At 37.1% G+C, this 14,330-nt stretch overlaps 1 protein-coding gene across 3 annotated transcripts; it reads right to left on the bottom strand.

Annotated features, from left to right (window-relative positions):
• Nucleotides 1–394: 394 nt before the first annotated feature.
• LOC147494303 (putative peroxisomal acyl-coenzyme A oxidase 1.2) lies at nucleotides 395–13,797 on the bottom strand. Of its 3 annotated transcripts, none has more exons than XM_086567078.1 (14): nucleotides 13,477–13,797; nucleotides 13,238–13,346; nucleotides 12,986–13,047; nucleotides 9,566–9,775; nucleotides 9,163–9,250; nucleotides 8,921–9,083; nucleotides 6,479–6,677; nucleotides 5,492–5,689; nucleotides 2,974–3,105; nucleotides 2,241–2,361; nucleotides 1,565–1,675; nucleotides 1,311–1,380; nucleotides 969–1,152; nucleotides 395–855 (listed from the first exon to the last, which is right to left on the bottom strand). In XM_086567078.1, exons 1-14 carry the CDS (start codon nucleotides 13,615–13,617, stop codon nucleotides 646–648), a joined length of 1,998 nt encoding a protein of 665 aa, XP_086423204.1. In that variant the 5' UTR covers nucleotides 13,618–13,797; the 3' UTR covers nucleotides 395–645. The 3 variants fall into 3 exon arrangements, 2 of the variants coding, with proteins under 2 accessions (XP_086423204.1, XP_086423205.1); XR_015199381.1 differs by having other exon boundaries at nucleotides 717–855; nucleotides 969–1,165; nucleotides 13,477–13,762; XM_086567079.1 differs by lacking the exons at nucleotides 12,986–13,047; nucleotides 13,238–13,346; nucleotides 13,477–13,797 and adding an exon at nucleotides 10,096–10,219.
• Nucleotides 13,798–14,330: the final 533 nt, after the last annotated feature.

Genomic DNA, 14,330 nt, shown 5'->3' with positions numbered 1-14,330 from the left:
AGTCTAGAGGTGAGAGAGCAAGATTTTTTGTTCTTTTTCTTTTTCCTTTCCCTTTTCATCATTTAGAATCTGATAAGCCCTCCACAAACTACACCAAAATATGATTCGTTTTGAACGTCCTAGAACACCGTTCCAAGTTTGATGGTGCAAGTTTGTAATAGTCACCACTTTCATTGAACTTCAGACCTTGATTTTTTTCTCATATTTCACTTAGAATTGCATAAGAACACTCATATCTTCTAGCGGGAAGATAAATAGTTAGGACACTTGAGGAAAAGACAGTGCAAGTTTTATACAGAACAATTCTTTTCGAGCTCGCATAGATATGGAAGTTGTACTCAAAAACAAAAAAGAACAAAAAATAAAAGGGTGATAAAAAAAAGGTCAAGTACTCTGCCTCAAAAATAGATCAAACTTTTTTTGCAAACACAACAGGAGCGCAATTGATGTTATACAATAACCGTGTCATTTTCAACTGCAAAAAAGATCGGTTTTACATAAATTTACCTATTGCAAACAATCACCCATTCTGTAAAATTGGTGACCATGAAAACAACACTTCTGTACCAAGTGCGGTGTGTTCCTACGGCTTAACTGATAAATCTTCAGATATTCACAATTTAAAATTTGTTGGAATCACAGACCTCAGAGTTTTGCATTCGTGAGTTTTTGCTTGAGCATAGGATATATGTATTCACGATAGCCATCGGGCACAACTGAATCATTGAGTGGGTCCTTCCATGCCTCATTGTATAGATTTGGATATACATTCCCATCATAGCGACCAAGGACAGAGCCTAAGTAATGGTCGGTGTAGTTAAATGCATCAACCAGTGCAATTGCATTGCGACGGACCTATCAACAGACATCGAGACATATCAGTTTAGTTGGTCATGCAAGGTTGGATAGAAATATAGAACTGAACCAAGAGAGTCCTGATGGAAATTAATGAATTACACAATCAGTACCTGGGCATAAAGAGATCTAAGCTGATCATTTACAAGTGAGGCTTGCCTAGGTGTTATGCTACCAGTGGAAAGAAAATCACCCTGATGCTTATGAAGTAAAGAGAGGGCATAGATCCCAAACAGCAACTGTAGCTGTTCTTTCACCCCCTTTCCAGGAGTGTTTTGCTGTAGCTTCTCTTTGAATCTGTGCAACATGACTCACACGATTAATCAAACAATTAGATTGTGTATTGAAGTTTGTGAGGAATCACGACAAGCTTCTGCAAGACTTATTCTTCACTATACTAATTACTTTAGGGCAATAGAAATACCAATTAGCAAAAAGAAGGCAGAGAAGCTTACTTAGAAACCACAAGCAACTGGCAGTGAGCAACAGCAGCCTCCACTAAATCACACGAGAGTTCTGTAAAGCCTGAACGGGATCTTTTTATAAGGACATGTTCTATTTAGAAGAAACAAATTCCGCAAATAAAATACAAAAGAAAATTTGAGCATGGCGTCCTACTTGTCACATGGCACACATGCAAAGCAGATAGAGAATGGTGAACTTGAAGATAGAGAATGACCCTATTATGGCGCACATAAAGAGAGATTACCTTCTTCTGGGCTCGGCATTTTGCTTATATTTTGAGCACAGGCAAAAGACATCCTAGCAGCTCTTGTTTCAAATGCTTCCAATATCATACTGGGCTTTATCCAATCCTCAGCTGCATTGCACAAAAAGATGAAATCCGAAACCAACTTGTCGTACATTAATGAAGATACAAGAAAGTAAGAAACGATTACGGAGGCGAGAGCACAAAGATGAAAATACTCTCTCAGATAACAAGAAAACGTTTTGAATCATCGAAAATGCATTAAAAAAAGATGATTCTTCCCAGCATATTGAAGGTGAAATACGTTTTACTTGGCAAAAAATCAAATGTGTCATTGCCATAGTATTTCACTATATTAGTAATGATACTCATACATAATAACAGGATGGCCAACTTCGTTGTAACTTGTTAGCAAGTACCATCCAGTTCCAAGTGTTCACACAAAGGAGCTCAAGAGATTCAAACTTTCACAAGGTCAACACCCTAATATGAAACATACTAACTCAACAAATTGCATGCACAGGAAATAGTATTCAGTTTCTCCCCTTTAAATTATTATGCATCAACATCTAAATAAAAACACTACATTTTTATTGAAACATGCAAATACAATATATTGCAAAGGAAACAGATGCTTGAAGTAAGGAAGTAAACCCAAAAAAAGATTTTTTTATACCTCTTTGAGCATCACAATTACACTGCAACAAATATTCTATTCGTCCTATATAAGCTGTCGTCCCAAAAAGCTTCTTTCCCGATCCCATCTGAGAAACAGTCTTCACAAGAAACCTTGCAACCTGCATGAAATATTCTCATAATGACAACGCTTTTACAAACAAATAAAAAGGAAGCAAAGAATATTGAAAGTAGATGTCCATAGAACATTTCATATACAAAGACTATAAGGTAATATGAGGTCTGAGGTGCTCATGAACATTATGATTCCATCCTTCCTCACCTTTCCCAGGAAAAACTTCCAGATTGCATTTGGACAAAAAAATTCAAATTGGACGAGATAAGCACATGAAGAATGTTTGCAGTGTCATAGTAATTTACCTCACAGGTATGGAAAAGATGTGACCTTCAAGTACCACACGTTTCTTTATAAAATGAAATGTGGTCTGAGGTGCTCATTAAATATATTATACATCCTTCCCTACTAAGTGTCCATTTCCTATAAAAAACTTCTTGAATTGGATTCCAGTAAGAGCAGGGCAAGACAAATTAAAGTTCCACCATGAGTTTCTCTCTCACCCTCGACGCTTTCATTCAATGATACAGTTTATTCAAACAAAGAAAGAGTGAATTAATTCCAAGATCTTCTTGAAATCTTATCTCCTTCTTCCAGAAAACTATAACAATATAAACCACAATGATACTGCTGAAAGGAACATATATAATTCACAAACCTGCAATAACAGAACAAAATTATCTCCTTCGTATGTGCAGGCAGGGACATAAAAAGCAAATAACTCAGGAAGTCCGCTGCTACATAGGTAGCCATGACCGCCACAAAGTTTCCTACATTCTTCAATTCCATCCTGCAAACAATACAGAATTAGGTCAGCCTAAAATGAGGCCCACACCAAAAGAGATAGCAAAATGAAGTAAGTGAAGATCAAAACCCAAAGAAGCAGTTGATTAACTTATAAGACAACTATTACCATCTTACAAGTAGGTCCAAGATGGTGGAGCACTAAGAGAGGAGATAGAGACTGATTACTTCTCTATAAGTTACGGTACACTTAACTAACAATTGTTGGTGACCAATTATTACTTCGGATGAACGTATAATCTGATCAAGGGAGTAGCTGAAGTCCTTAATTATTACAATTAAGCCTCGTTGCCACTTCGCCCACACATGTCCTTAGTTTGAGATAAATGTGACTTTGTAAAATTGGTCAAGGCAGCATAATACTATAAGAACAGCAAACATGCAAAAGCAGGTTGCTTAATTCTCTTACATGACATCCAAGAAAATCAACAAAAGGAGCACACCACACCATACTCATGACTAAAATAAACCAGGACATCGTATTTCGTAAAAAAATAGTCTTCTAGTGTCAAAGTCTTTCCAAAAGATAATCCAACCTCAAGAAATAACATTAACTATAGAGTAAAACTCTGCTGTAAATGAAAATCAAACAGTTTAAAGAAAAACAGTCACTGAATCTTCAGTATAGATTAAGTTTTTGCAAACAATGAAAACCAAACAATTTAAAGAAAGATATTACATTTATGATGATGTTAGACAGACGCATAACCAGAGAAGTGTCGATTTCACTCACCTTCAGAAAACTTCACGGAGAGAAAGTAGAAGTTTAGACTCACAGTATGATAGTAGAGTTTAAAAATTACCGAGCCAATTGACGAGACATGGGAATTAAACACCAGATATATACGGCACTGGTATACATGATATGTAGACTTCTAAATAGAAAGAAAATGACAATAATCATAATAACAATAACAAATAGAGTGATACTAAAATTGCACTCATTGTCAGATGAGCTTTACTCTTTTTCAAAAGTAGATAATGTTGATCACATGCATTATATTTGTGATTGACAATGCAAAGCACAGTAGTGTCAAAAGGAACACCTCAAAGACCACTTGATTTCTAAAGCCTGTCTAGGTGATGGATCAGGTAGTTAAGGTACTGCACCCATAGAATAAGATCTTGTTTAGGATTGATACTTGCAAAGTATCTCAATACTTCATACGATATCGTGAAAGTAGTAAATATCCTATATACAAAGTAGAATGCCTTGAATTCCTGAAATATCGTCAAATATATCGTCATCTCACTGGAAGTTTCTGCTCCCAAAATTCCTTCCAATATGTTCCTAAGTTACATTTACACGGATGCGTGTGTTCGTATCCGATGCGGATACGAAGTGTCTGACATGATGAAATATCAACAAATGGCGTATATCACATACAATATGTGTCCTTGTGTCCAACACGGACACGTGGATATGTTTCCGACACAGATTATTTTCAAAATATGGTGTCCATGTAACATAGAATTTCCTTCCTATTTGTACTCTCAGATAATTCACAAATTCTTTATATAAACAGTATTCCGGTATAGGACTGCCAAGAGGTGTCTCGTTTCTGAACCGTGGCATAATCGGTGTGCGCAATTTTCAATGTTGATCGTGATATTTCGGGCTATTTTGTTCCGACTGCACCTACCATTTCGATAATTAGTAATCTTTGGACCACATCTAACAGGAAAAAAACAGAGAGGTGCATGTGCAGACTTTTATGGGCGTGGCATCGAAGTAGAAGCTTCCAAAAAGTCAATGAGGCAGCAGATCAAAATAATTGAGAGTAGGGAATTTAATTTTTAATCCTAAATAAAAATAAGGGTGTGGGCACGCTGGAGGTAACTTTAATCTCAAGTTGATTCTTTTAACTGTTACACACTGACTATCTGTTGAACAGAGTATCTACCTTGCATACAATAAAAGGGTTAAGAAATAAAACCCTACAGTGCACATAATAAACTCATAAGCTTAGTCTTGAAGCAATTGTTAGTCATGCGAATAGGTTAACTGCCACAATTTCTGTGTGTGTGTGTGTGGAGTGTGTGAGTGTGTGAGTTCTCAATTTCATAACAGTACGAATTCCTAATATGATGGAAATAAATGAAAAAATGGCAAGAAAAAAGAGTAAAAATATATTATTGCTAATTAATGAAGAAGAAAGTTTGAAGAGAAAAGAGGAGGATAAGGCCTTGTATGACTACAACATATGCATAAGAAAATAACAGTTTTACATCATAGAAACTTCCCAGAATTCGGGGGCGGGCTACGCCCTTAAATCCCCTCAGAGATGTCCCTTAGAACTCTAACAAAAACAAAATTAAGAAACAAAGAAAACAAAAAGGTAACAGACATATGGGGGTTAATATGCACATACAGCTGTGGTGGAAGTAGTCAAGGACTTCAAACCAGCAGTGCATGCGTGAGCCTCAGGCAATGTGGAGAAATCACAGGATTGCAATCTCTGTGTCACATCCTTATACAACCATTTCAGCCACTCACCAACGAATCTATAAGCATAGGTGGTCGCGAGCAATGGGAACAGCCTGCTCTGCTGAGTCTTGTAATCAATAACCTAAAGACAAATAACAGCAAAGAGCTGACATGAAAACAATCTTTAGATACTAGCGGTGCTATCATGGAAAGAATGTAGATGATAAACAGATTTACTAAAACCATGTTAGAGTTCTGCGTGAGTCATTAGATAGGTGGAACACTTCGCCCCTGGTCATGGGGGCCTCTTAATCCCCACGACTCGGATTTTTTTTGAGGTTTTCCATATTGTAAACATACTATTTTCCTATATAAGAAGTCTAAGAGAATGCTGAAACAAATTAAACCGTACTCTCTTTTCTCTCTAGGTTTTCTTCGTCATTAGCAATAATATAATTTTACTACCATTAATAAGGTTGGTTTTCCATTTACATGGATGAAACTGGATGTTTATAACATGTTGCTATTGCAGGTTCTTGGATAACGTGGTGCACAACAAGTCTAGATTCTGATGAAAATCTTCTTCTCCTGATTTCTCTCCTCTTCAATTTATATCCACCAAATCACATAACAGCTTAGATAGAGAGCCTCACTTGGTTAGAGTATCAAGATCTCAATAATCCATATATGATGAATTCATCAATTCTACTTTTACCTTACGCCAAGTGTGATTCGACATAATTGGGTACCATACTATATGCTTCCCATACAAAATTCTTGAAATCTGTAAGTATGTAATTCAGATCTTTGAAAGCTAACATATAAATACAGAGGATGTTTACTACAATTGACTTGTTAGAAAGTAGATTGCCTATTATGCTTAAATAAGAATAGAAGTCATTAATGCATTTAAAATCATGTCCAAACATACCTGGGTCTCAAGCCCACCATCCTGTGAACCAAATTGTCTTCGAACGGCACTATATCTCATGGCAACACAAACCGCTCGTGATAAGGCACAAGAAGCAGCAGATACAATTTTTTGGCGTGCATTAACCATGGTTCCGTAAACAAGTTGTCGGGGAACATCTGATTGCATGAACTTCCCCTCCCTTGTAACCTCAGAAACCCTAGAATATATAAAAGAGTTAGTAGAAAAGTTGTAGTACTGGGTACTAAAATAATTAATAATATATCCAATGAACAATAAAATAATGAGGTGATGTAACTTCGTTGGTAGAAGCTTCAATGAGAATGCAAGATACAAATACTAAGGGTTTGAATTTAACTAATCCCCATAATCACTAAGAACAATAATCTAAATTCATTGATGCCAACTATATTTATAAATCAACTCCAAACAATAAATAATTAAAACCTCACAAAATCTTCATAATACATCTCAATTAACAAAAAATAAAAACCACATGAACATTAACTCTCAAAATTCAAATGAACCCTAAGTGACATTGACACGGATATTTGTTTCGGTTTCCGACAGGGGTGCGCTGAATCCAACAAGGTGAGATAAAAAAATTGAGGTAAATAACATTCAATATGCCAGTGTTTTGTCTCCAAAAGTGATACGTGGACATGAACCCGACATGGATTTTTATAAATAGGGACTATCAAACTGCTGATTCTAGTGAAGAAACCATCTTTTCTTCTTTACTTTGTTTGTCGATAGAATTCATTACATTTCATTACTAAACACTGTTTACTGTAACCCCCATTCAAGCTCCCCAAACTCTCATGATACAAGTACATCCCAAGCAAATATCAGTTTACAAAGTTAGCCCCTATAAATGAGGGACACACACGCTGACGCGCATCCCAATAAAAAAGCACCTCCTTAACCACCACCAAATTCTTCACCTTGTGCTCAAAGACCCTTGAGCTCCTTTCTTTCCAAAGACCCCATATTATTTGTAGGTGCTTCATTTAGCCTTGTGAGGAAGCGGCGAAAGTATCATATCGTTAACCATTAACCAAAGCCTCGATAAAGTTACAAGGGTGAGTCCAAGGCTTATGGAAAGATAAGAAAAATATGTCTAATCCATTGTAACCATCGGACAAGTAACAAGATGGTCCATGCTCTCCTCCACCAACTTACAATAGCAACAAACATTAGGAAAGAGTCAAGAAACAGTCTTTGACAAGGAAAATAAAGTCTCATTTAACAACAACTGAACATTGAAAGGTTTAAAGAGGCTCTGGTATGGAGGCAACAGGAAAGAAGGGGAGAAAAATTGAAGGTGGGGTGAAGAGGGAGAAGAAGAAAAAGAGGAGGAGACGCTTGAAGTCATGAACCTCGGAAGACATACCAAGAACACTCGATTCGCTCATTCAATTAAATGAGTAAGCATATACTAGATCATTCACGGGACAATTACTCTCTTCATTGTGAATGACAAAGTGAGTGGGGCATAATAGTCAAACACTTAACTACAAATCCAGAACAAAAGGCAAATTAGTACAAAGGTTACAAAGGTGTAGGAATTGAGAAATGAGTGAACTTAGATGTCTTTACTTTTACCCTGCAAACTTGAAGAGTTCCAGTACGAACCTCAACCAAGAAAAGACATTGGTATTCCGTATTCATTTGCACCATAGGTAAATGAGTAGTTTCCGAACAAGTCACTGGTTAATAGTTTCATCAGACACGGACATCAATGTACTAATTTTTCACTCACTTGTCAGCGTGGCTAGTTCTTCATGTATTTCTTCCAAAATTATAATCTCGACAATAGAACAAAAAAGCATATCGGTACGGCAACCTCCACATATGTGATGTGTTCCTACTATTTTAAGCCAAGTCTCATCTCCCCACTGACTAACTTATCTAATGCTGCATAGATATACATTCTCCTTTCCCTCCAAAATAGATAAATTGCCTCAAGAATTTGATTTTTTTTTTTGGTAAAAAGTGATATTCCATTAATAAAAGAAAAATAGGCTGAGAAGGCCTACATTACAAGAGAACAACCGAAAAATAAATATTTACAAGCGATGAAACAAAACATAAGAAGAAAAAAACAAAAAACCACAGACATGCACCGTCACCCCATGTCTAAAAACATAAGACGATCCCATCTAGCAACAAAAGACTCAAAGAAGCATCCTCTAAACTCTTTGAAGACTTTAGACCACCGAAATAACAAAGCTTTTATTGAGAGAATTGTCTTCTTACGCGAAATAGAGATGCCATCAAAGTGACGACGGTTTCGCTCTAGCCAATATATAGGCCTTCACTCTTTGAATATATAGATTAAGTATTCACAAGATCTGACTCATTAAAAACTAAAGATAATCTCTAGGAAACAGAATCCTACAAAACGACTGAAAACAATGAGAAACGGAGTAGGAAACGAACCTCATCAACATTTGGTTCCTTGGAATGCGAACATGATCAAGGCGCAGGACACCATTGTCCATAGTATTGTAGGCCCCATTTCCAAACTTCATTCCAATATCGCCAACTGTAATTCCTGGAAGAGGGGAGTGGTCATCTAAGCTACGGAGCTGGACAATGAAACCTGTCAAATTGAAGTTGGTGGTCAAATTACCATAAAGAACTCTCCTTAACCATTTTTAGACATATATCAAAAACTTTACCGTGCACCCCATGGTCCTGACCATCTGTAATAAGACGAGCATGAACAACCGCGTGAGTTGAAACTCTACCCAGCCCCCCAGGCCACCACTGTTCACAATAATTCATAAAGAGGCTAGTGTAAGCTTCAAACCAAACAAACCTTTCAGGTAAACGCAACATGTAACATTAGATGCACAGCCAATAACAACCAAGCTACTGACCACCTCGTACATTCCGAAGAATGTACAACACTTTGCGTGAACATATATAAATCGCAAATTGCACTCAGCACTTATTATACCTCCAAGAAAAATATTGACATGTGGACATTTGTTATGCTGTAGAAAACCCCTAGTACCAGATGTGTATCTTTGAACACTATAATAGGATATTTCTGTAAAATGATGTGGTGCTCATCCTTACTTTGCTTGACGTCAAAGTAGGACTATTAATGATAAACTCGTCAGTTTTGGGGTCAAATTTCGCAGTGGTTTCCAAGCCTTGAACATTGGAGCCATGGCCGAGTTCTGTTTGGGCATAGCATCCAATTATTTGCAATTTATATGCAAGGGGTAACCACTTCTTCTGCTGCTCCTCAGTGCCTTGTCCAATAATTGTAGGTATGAACATATCCTACACATGAAAAGCAAATGAAATTATGGGAAAGCAAAATGGAATAGAGACACAAAATTCCAAGTTTACTGCATAATTGTTATTTGATTTAGAATATTCGTGAAGATGAACTTTGACTAAGTTGTATCACAGATGCTGGAGGCACATCCTAGTTGTTGTTGGTGTTGAATATATGATTAGAAATACATTCATTCATAATCAAGTACCACGTTTACATTGGATGTTAAGAAGTAGATTGGGCCTACCCTTTCAAAGGTGACAAGGCAAACGGTTTACATTCAAAATTGATTTAACATTATTTGAATTTCATTAAAACTTACAAGCCACGGAAACAGATACTGCTTCTAAAGTTGTTTTCTCCTTGGAGACTCTAAACTATAAGAAACGGCAATCATATCACATCGGATTGCTCCATCCCGGAAAAATCAGCTCTTCCCTGCATTCCACATCACCCAACAAAAAGCGTGTGGGATGAGATAGCATAGCTTCACTCTCTGTTTGGTGAAATTTTCCACTGTCTAGAGCCATGCATCACAGAAAGAACTGCACTTCAGTTGGAATGCAATTCACGCAAGCTGACTGATGATGGAAGGGTGCAGGCATGGTGACGTTAGTGTTACTTCTACCAGCTCAAAACTATAGAATGACCACAGTGTGAACCTAGAATTCTGACTCCAAACCCATATCCAACATTCAACCTAATTGTCCAAAGTAACCACTCCAATCTGTGAGGTAGTGTGTGCCATTATTTCAGTATGCCATATGAATATTCAAGGATGTTATGCCATTTTCCTAACAAGATGCTCAGAAACAAGGTGTCTTTCTTTCTTGCAAAGCTGTGTCAATCAGAAAACTGAAATTTTTGGTGCTTTGAGAATACAAAACATCCAACCAGAACCTTGTTTATCGTCCATTAGACACCTGGTCCGTAGGTATTCCTGGAAGTCATATTTACCAGAGGAAATGCTGTTCCAAAGACTGCAATTACGTGGAGATCTCACATCTTTAGTGTACCAGCCAAGCTCACTTGCATCATACTCCACCAAAATGATTCCTTCCCTGCCAAAGTGCCAAAGTGCCAATGTTATGGGAGGTTTGGGTATCATATCAACTGTCACCTCATACATGGTGACAGTTGATATGATACCCAAACCTCCCATAACATTTCATGAGCAGAATACAGCACAAGCAACCAAATGGGATGCTTCCTATGACAATTTTCTCTAGCTTTTGGTTGCAGTACCAGGAATTGTAAATGTTGACATATATGAGTGTCCCCGAGCCTACTCTAATATATTAATAGAATTGACCCTTCACATAAGTTCGAGCTTATGGAGAAATTGGCAATTTAACATGGTATCGAAGCCTTTGGTTTCTGAGAGGTCTCGGGTTCAACTCCTGCCAGGTGAAAATGTCCAGTCTTTCTACCTGTGCATTTCCACTCCTGCCGACCAAGTGAAGATGTCCAGTCCTTCTACCTGTGTATTTCCAGCGTGTCTCGCTGAGGGAGAGTGTTGACATATATGAGTGTCCCCGAGCCCAAGGCCCAAAATATCGATATCGATGAATATATCGGTGTACCCAAAAACCGATATATATCGGAAATATCGGATATATCCATTTTTTTGTGACTAGTCAAAATTTTGTTTTGTATGTCGATATATAGGAAATATCGTCGATTATATCGGAAATATCATCTATTATATCGGAAATATCGACAATATATTGGTCAAAATCAACAATATTTGGTCAAAGTCAACAATATCGGTCAAAGTCAACAATTTATATCGGATATATCGGTCGATATATATCGTTATATCGGAAATTCCGATATATATCGGGAAAAAAAGAGTTCTATATTCGGTGGATATATATCGGAAATATCGATGTCGGTGTACCAAAATACCGATATATATCGGATATATCGGTGATATTTTGGTCCATGCCCGAGCCTACTCTAATATATTAATAGAATTGACCTTTCACATAAGTTCGAGCTTATGGAGAAATTGGCAATTTAACATGGTATCGGAGCCTTTGGTTTCTGAGAGGTCTCGGGTTCAACTCCTGCCAGGTGAAGATGTCCAGTCCTTCTACCTGTGCATTTCCACTCCTGCCGACCAGGTGAAGATATCCAGTCCTTCTATATGTCAACACTCCCCCGGTGAGACATTTGGAAATACATAGGTAGAAGGATTTGGACATCTTCACTGGCGAGAGTGAACCGAGACCCTCGTAAAACCAAAGGCTCCGATACCATGTTAAATTGCCAATTTCTCCATAAGTTCGAACTTATGTGAAGGGTCAATTCTATTAATATATTAGAGGCTCATACATGTCAACAGTAAACAAAGAAAGACGCTAGATTTTAAGATTTTTCAATGTACTCTTAACGAGTTTAAGCCTACCACCTCTACCTTGAAGCTTCCTCTCCACCCAGCCAATCAAATGTTCACCGTTTCAATAATTGGGTCCCATATATCTTTTCAAATGAAACATGCACACAATTGAAGCCCAAGATACGTCCGTGGATGATGGTGAACACCATAACCCATTACCTTTAGACACTTACACTTATGACCTATTACCCATTTACCCCAGTCTTAATTCCTAAATCCAAGACTTGGATACAATCATCTTATGTAATTTGAAGTGTGCTTTACATGCAGTGTTTGTTTTACTCTATGTATCATATTATCTGTCAAAACATCAACATTAACAGAAGAAATAACAAATCCTATATTCCTATTCCTTCTTTCAATTCCATTTAAAGTCATGGCTACTAGAAACTCAGATTCTTTCAAATTCAATCTCACCATAGTAATGATTGGTTCCCAGTGTATCTGATTTGAAAAATAATCATTCCAAAACACAGATATCATTTTCACATGGTAAACTTTTTGTGTCAAGTAAAGAGAAAAGATATATGTACTTAATTAATCAGCTTAAGAATATTTGGAAAGTGTCAGCAATTTCTCTAGTCCACCTATTTCCAACTGATTGACAGCAATGATTGCTCGTGAGCTAAAGAATGTTTGCGATGATAAACAGTAGCTCACAACTAAATAATTAATGACATCACTATGTACTATGACCTCACTTACTAACACTTTCTTACAATAATCAAGTGACCAACTATGTAATCCTCTTTAGCAATGAATAGCACATCAAAAGATACTTTCAACAACAGCAAAATAAGAAAATTGTTACCCAATGCATATCAATAGGAGCAGGTTCATCCACGAAATCCCTAAGCTTGGTTGCCTCTTCTTCTGTAATTACATAAGATTGAGTAATCAAATTCCATAACAAACAAAATCAGTCAATACTCCCAACACGAATCTGTAAACCCAAATATGATCTATAAGAATTCAGAAGCTAGTAAAAGTCAAACAATAACAAGGGGGGCCCACACCAAAAGAAAGAAAGGAACTCGAACAACTGGATGAAATGAAGGTATACCCGTGAGGCGGAGCTCAATAATTATTTTCCACGCATGAGCTGATTTTCTAAGTGTGTTTTTGAATGCTTCGTTTCGGCCAAGCCTAGCTTTTCCATCCTTGCTAAAAACCTAACTCGTAAAAAAAAAAAAAAAAATAGACTTCAAACATTTGACACTCATAGTAGTAACTGCTATCCATTACCATTCTAAAATTGCACTACATTGATTTAATTTACAGGATAATGAAATAAAACATTACAGGATCACTAGCAACAAGACGAGATATTCGGTGAGAAACATCGAAATCATGTTTGGAACCAGCCCAAACAATTTTCATAGCTTCAACATCAAATTCCGCTTTACGTCTTTCATCAGCTAAGTAATCTACTACTTGTTCCATTCTCACAACAATTAAAATTCTTCTCTCCAGTAGCAAAAATCAAATAAGTAACTCAACATATAAACAAATAAAAGAGTAATTCCTTTTTCTTCTACATTTTTGTTTTCTCATTTCGCCATCTTCCTCTTTGTCGCTCTCTAACACAGTCAAGTGGAATAAACTAATAAACATTTATCAAATATTTGTTGAGTTAAACAAGTTTACTATTAAATACTAATAAAAACAGGTAACCTGGAATCTCTCTGTCGTTTTCCTTGTGTTGTTCTCCTTAAAATATTGCTCGAGACAGCGTTTTGCAGTTCATCACTTTTCATCTTCAATATTCCAAAACGAAATGCTGATGAAGAGGGGCAAGTGACAGCTGGGCCGGGTAAGGACCAATATGGGGTATATATACTGAGAATGTCCGCACTTGCTCTTGCTTACGCTTATCCTCGAGCATCCATGCAATCATAAATTGTAGTGGAGTGATGGTTGTGTACTACAATAGCCCTTTTACTCCATTTTTTACCTTGTCCAACTGTTTTCTTTCAAGACAGGTGAATATGAGCTGTCTTGTTTGGCAAGGCAGTCTGGAAAATGAAGCGGGGCACGCCTGCCATACATTCAGCAATTCAGCATTGCTAAACTGGCCGGACTGTCCAACAATCTGAACCTACGGGAGTTTATTTTTATCTATGCCCTCAATTTTGGACTCCCGAATTGATGTTGGC

Source organism: Coptis chinensis, chromosome 6 (assembly GCF_015680905.1).
Source record: "Coptis chinensis isolate HL-2020 chromosome 6, ASM1568090v1, whole genome shotgun sequence".
NCBI classification, from domain to species: domain Eukaryota; kingdom Viridiplantae; phylum Streptophyta; class Magnoliopsida; order Ranunculales; family Ranunculaceae; genus Coptis; species Coptis chinensis.
This window is presented reverse-complemented; position numbering and strand designations above follow the sequence as displayed.

Bases quoted from the DNA above. Each gene is read 5' to 3' on its own strand.
- LOC147494303 (XM_086567078.1), bottom strand. From the start codon at position 13,617: ATGGAACAAGTAGTAGATTACTTAGCTGATGAAAGACGTAAAGCGGAA. The intron at 13,347-13,476 runs GTAATGTTTTAT...TTTACGAGTTAG, and splicing joins GTCTTGTTGCTAGTGATCCT to GTTTTTAGCAAGGATGGAAA. The intron at 1,676-2,240 runs GTATAAAAAAAT...TGTGCAATGCAG, and splicing joins TAATTGTGATGCTCAAAGAG to CTGAGGATTGGATAAAGCCC.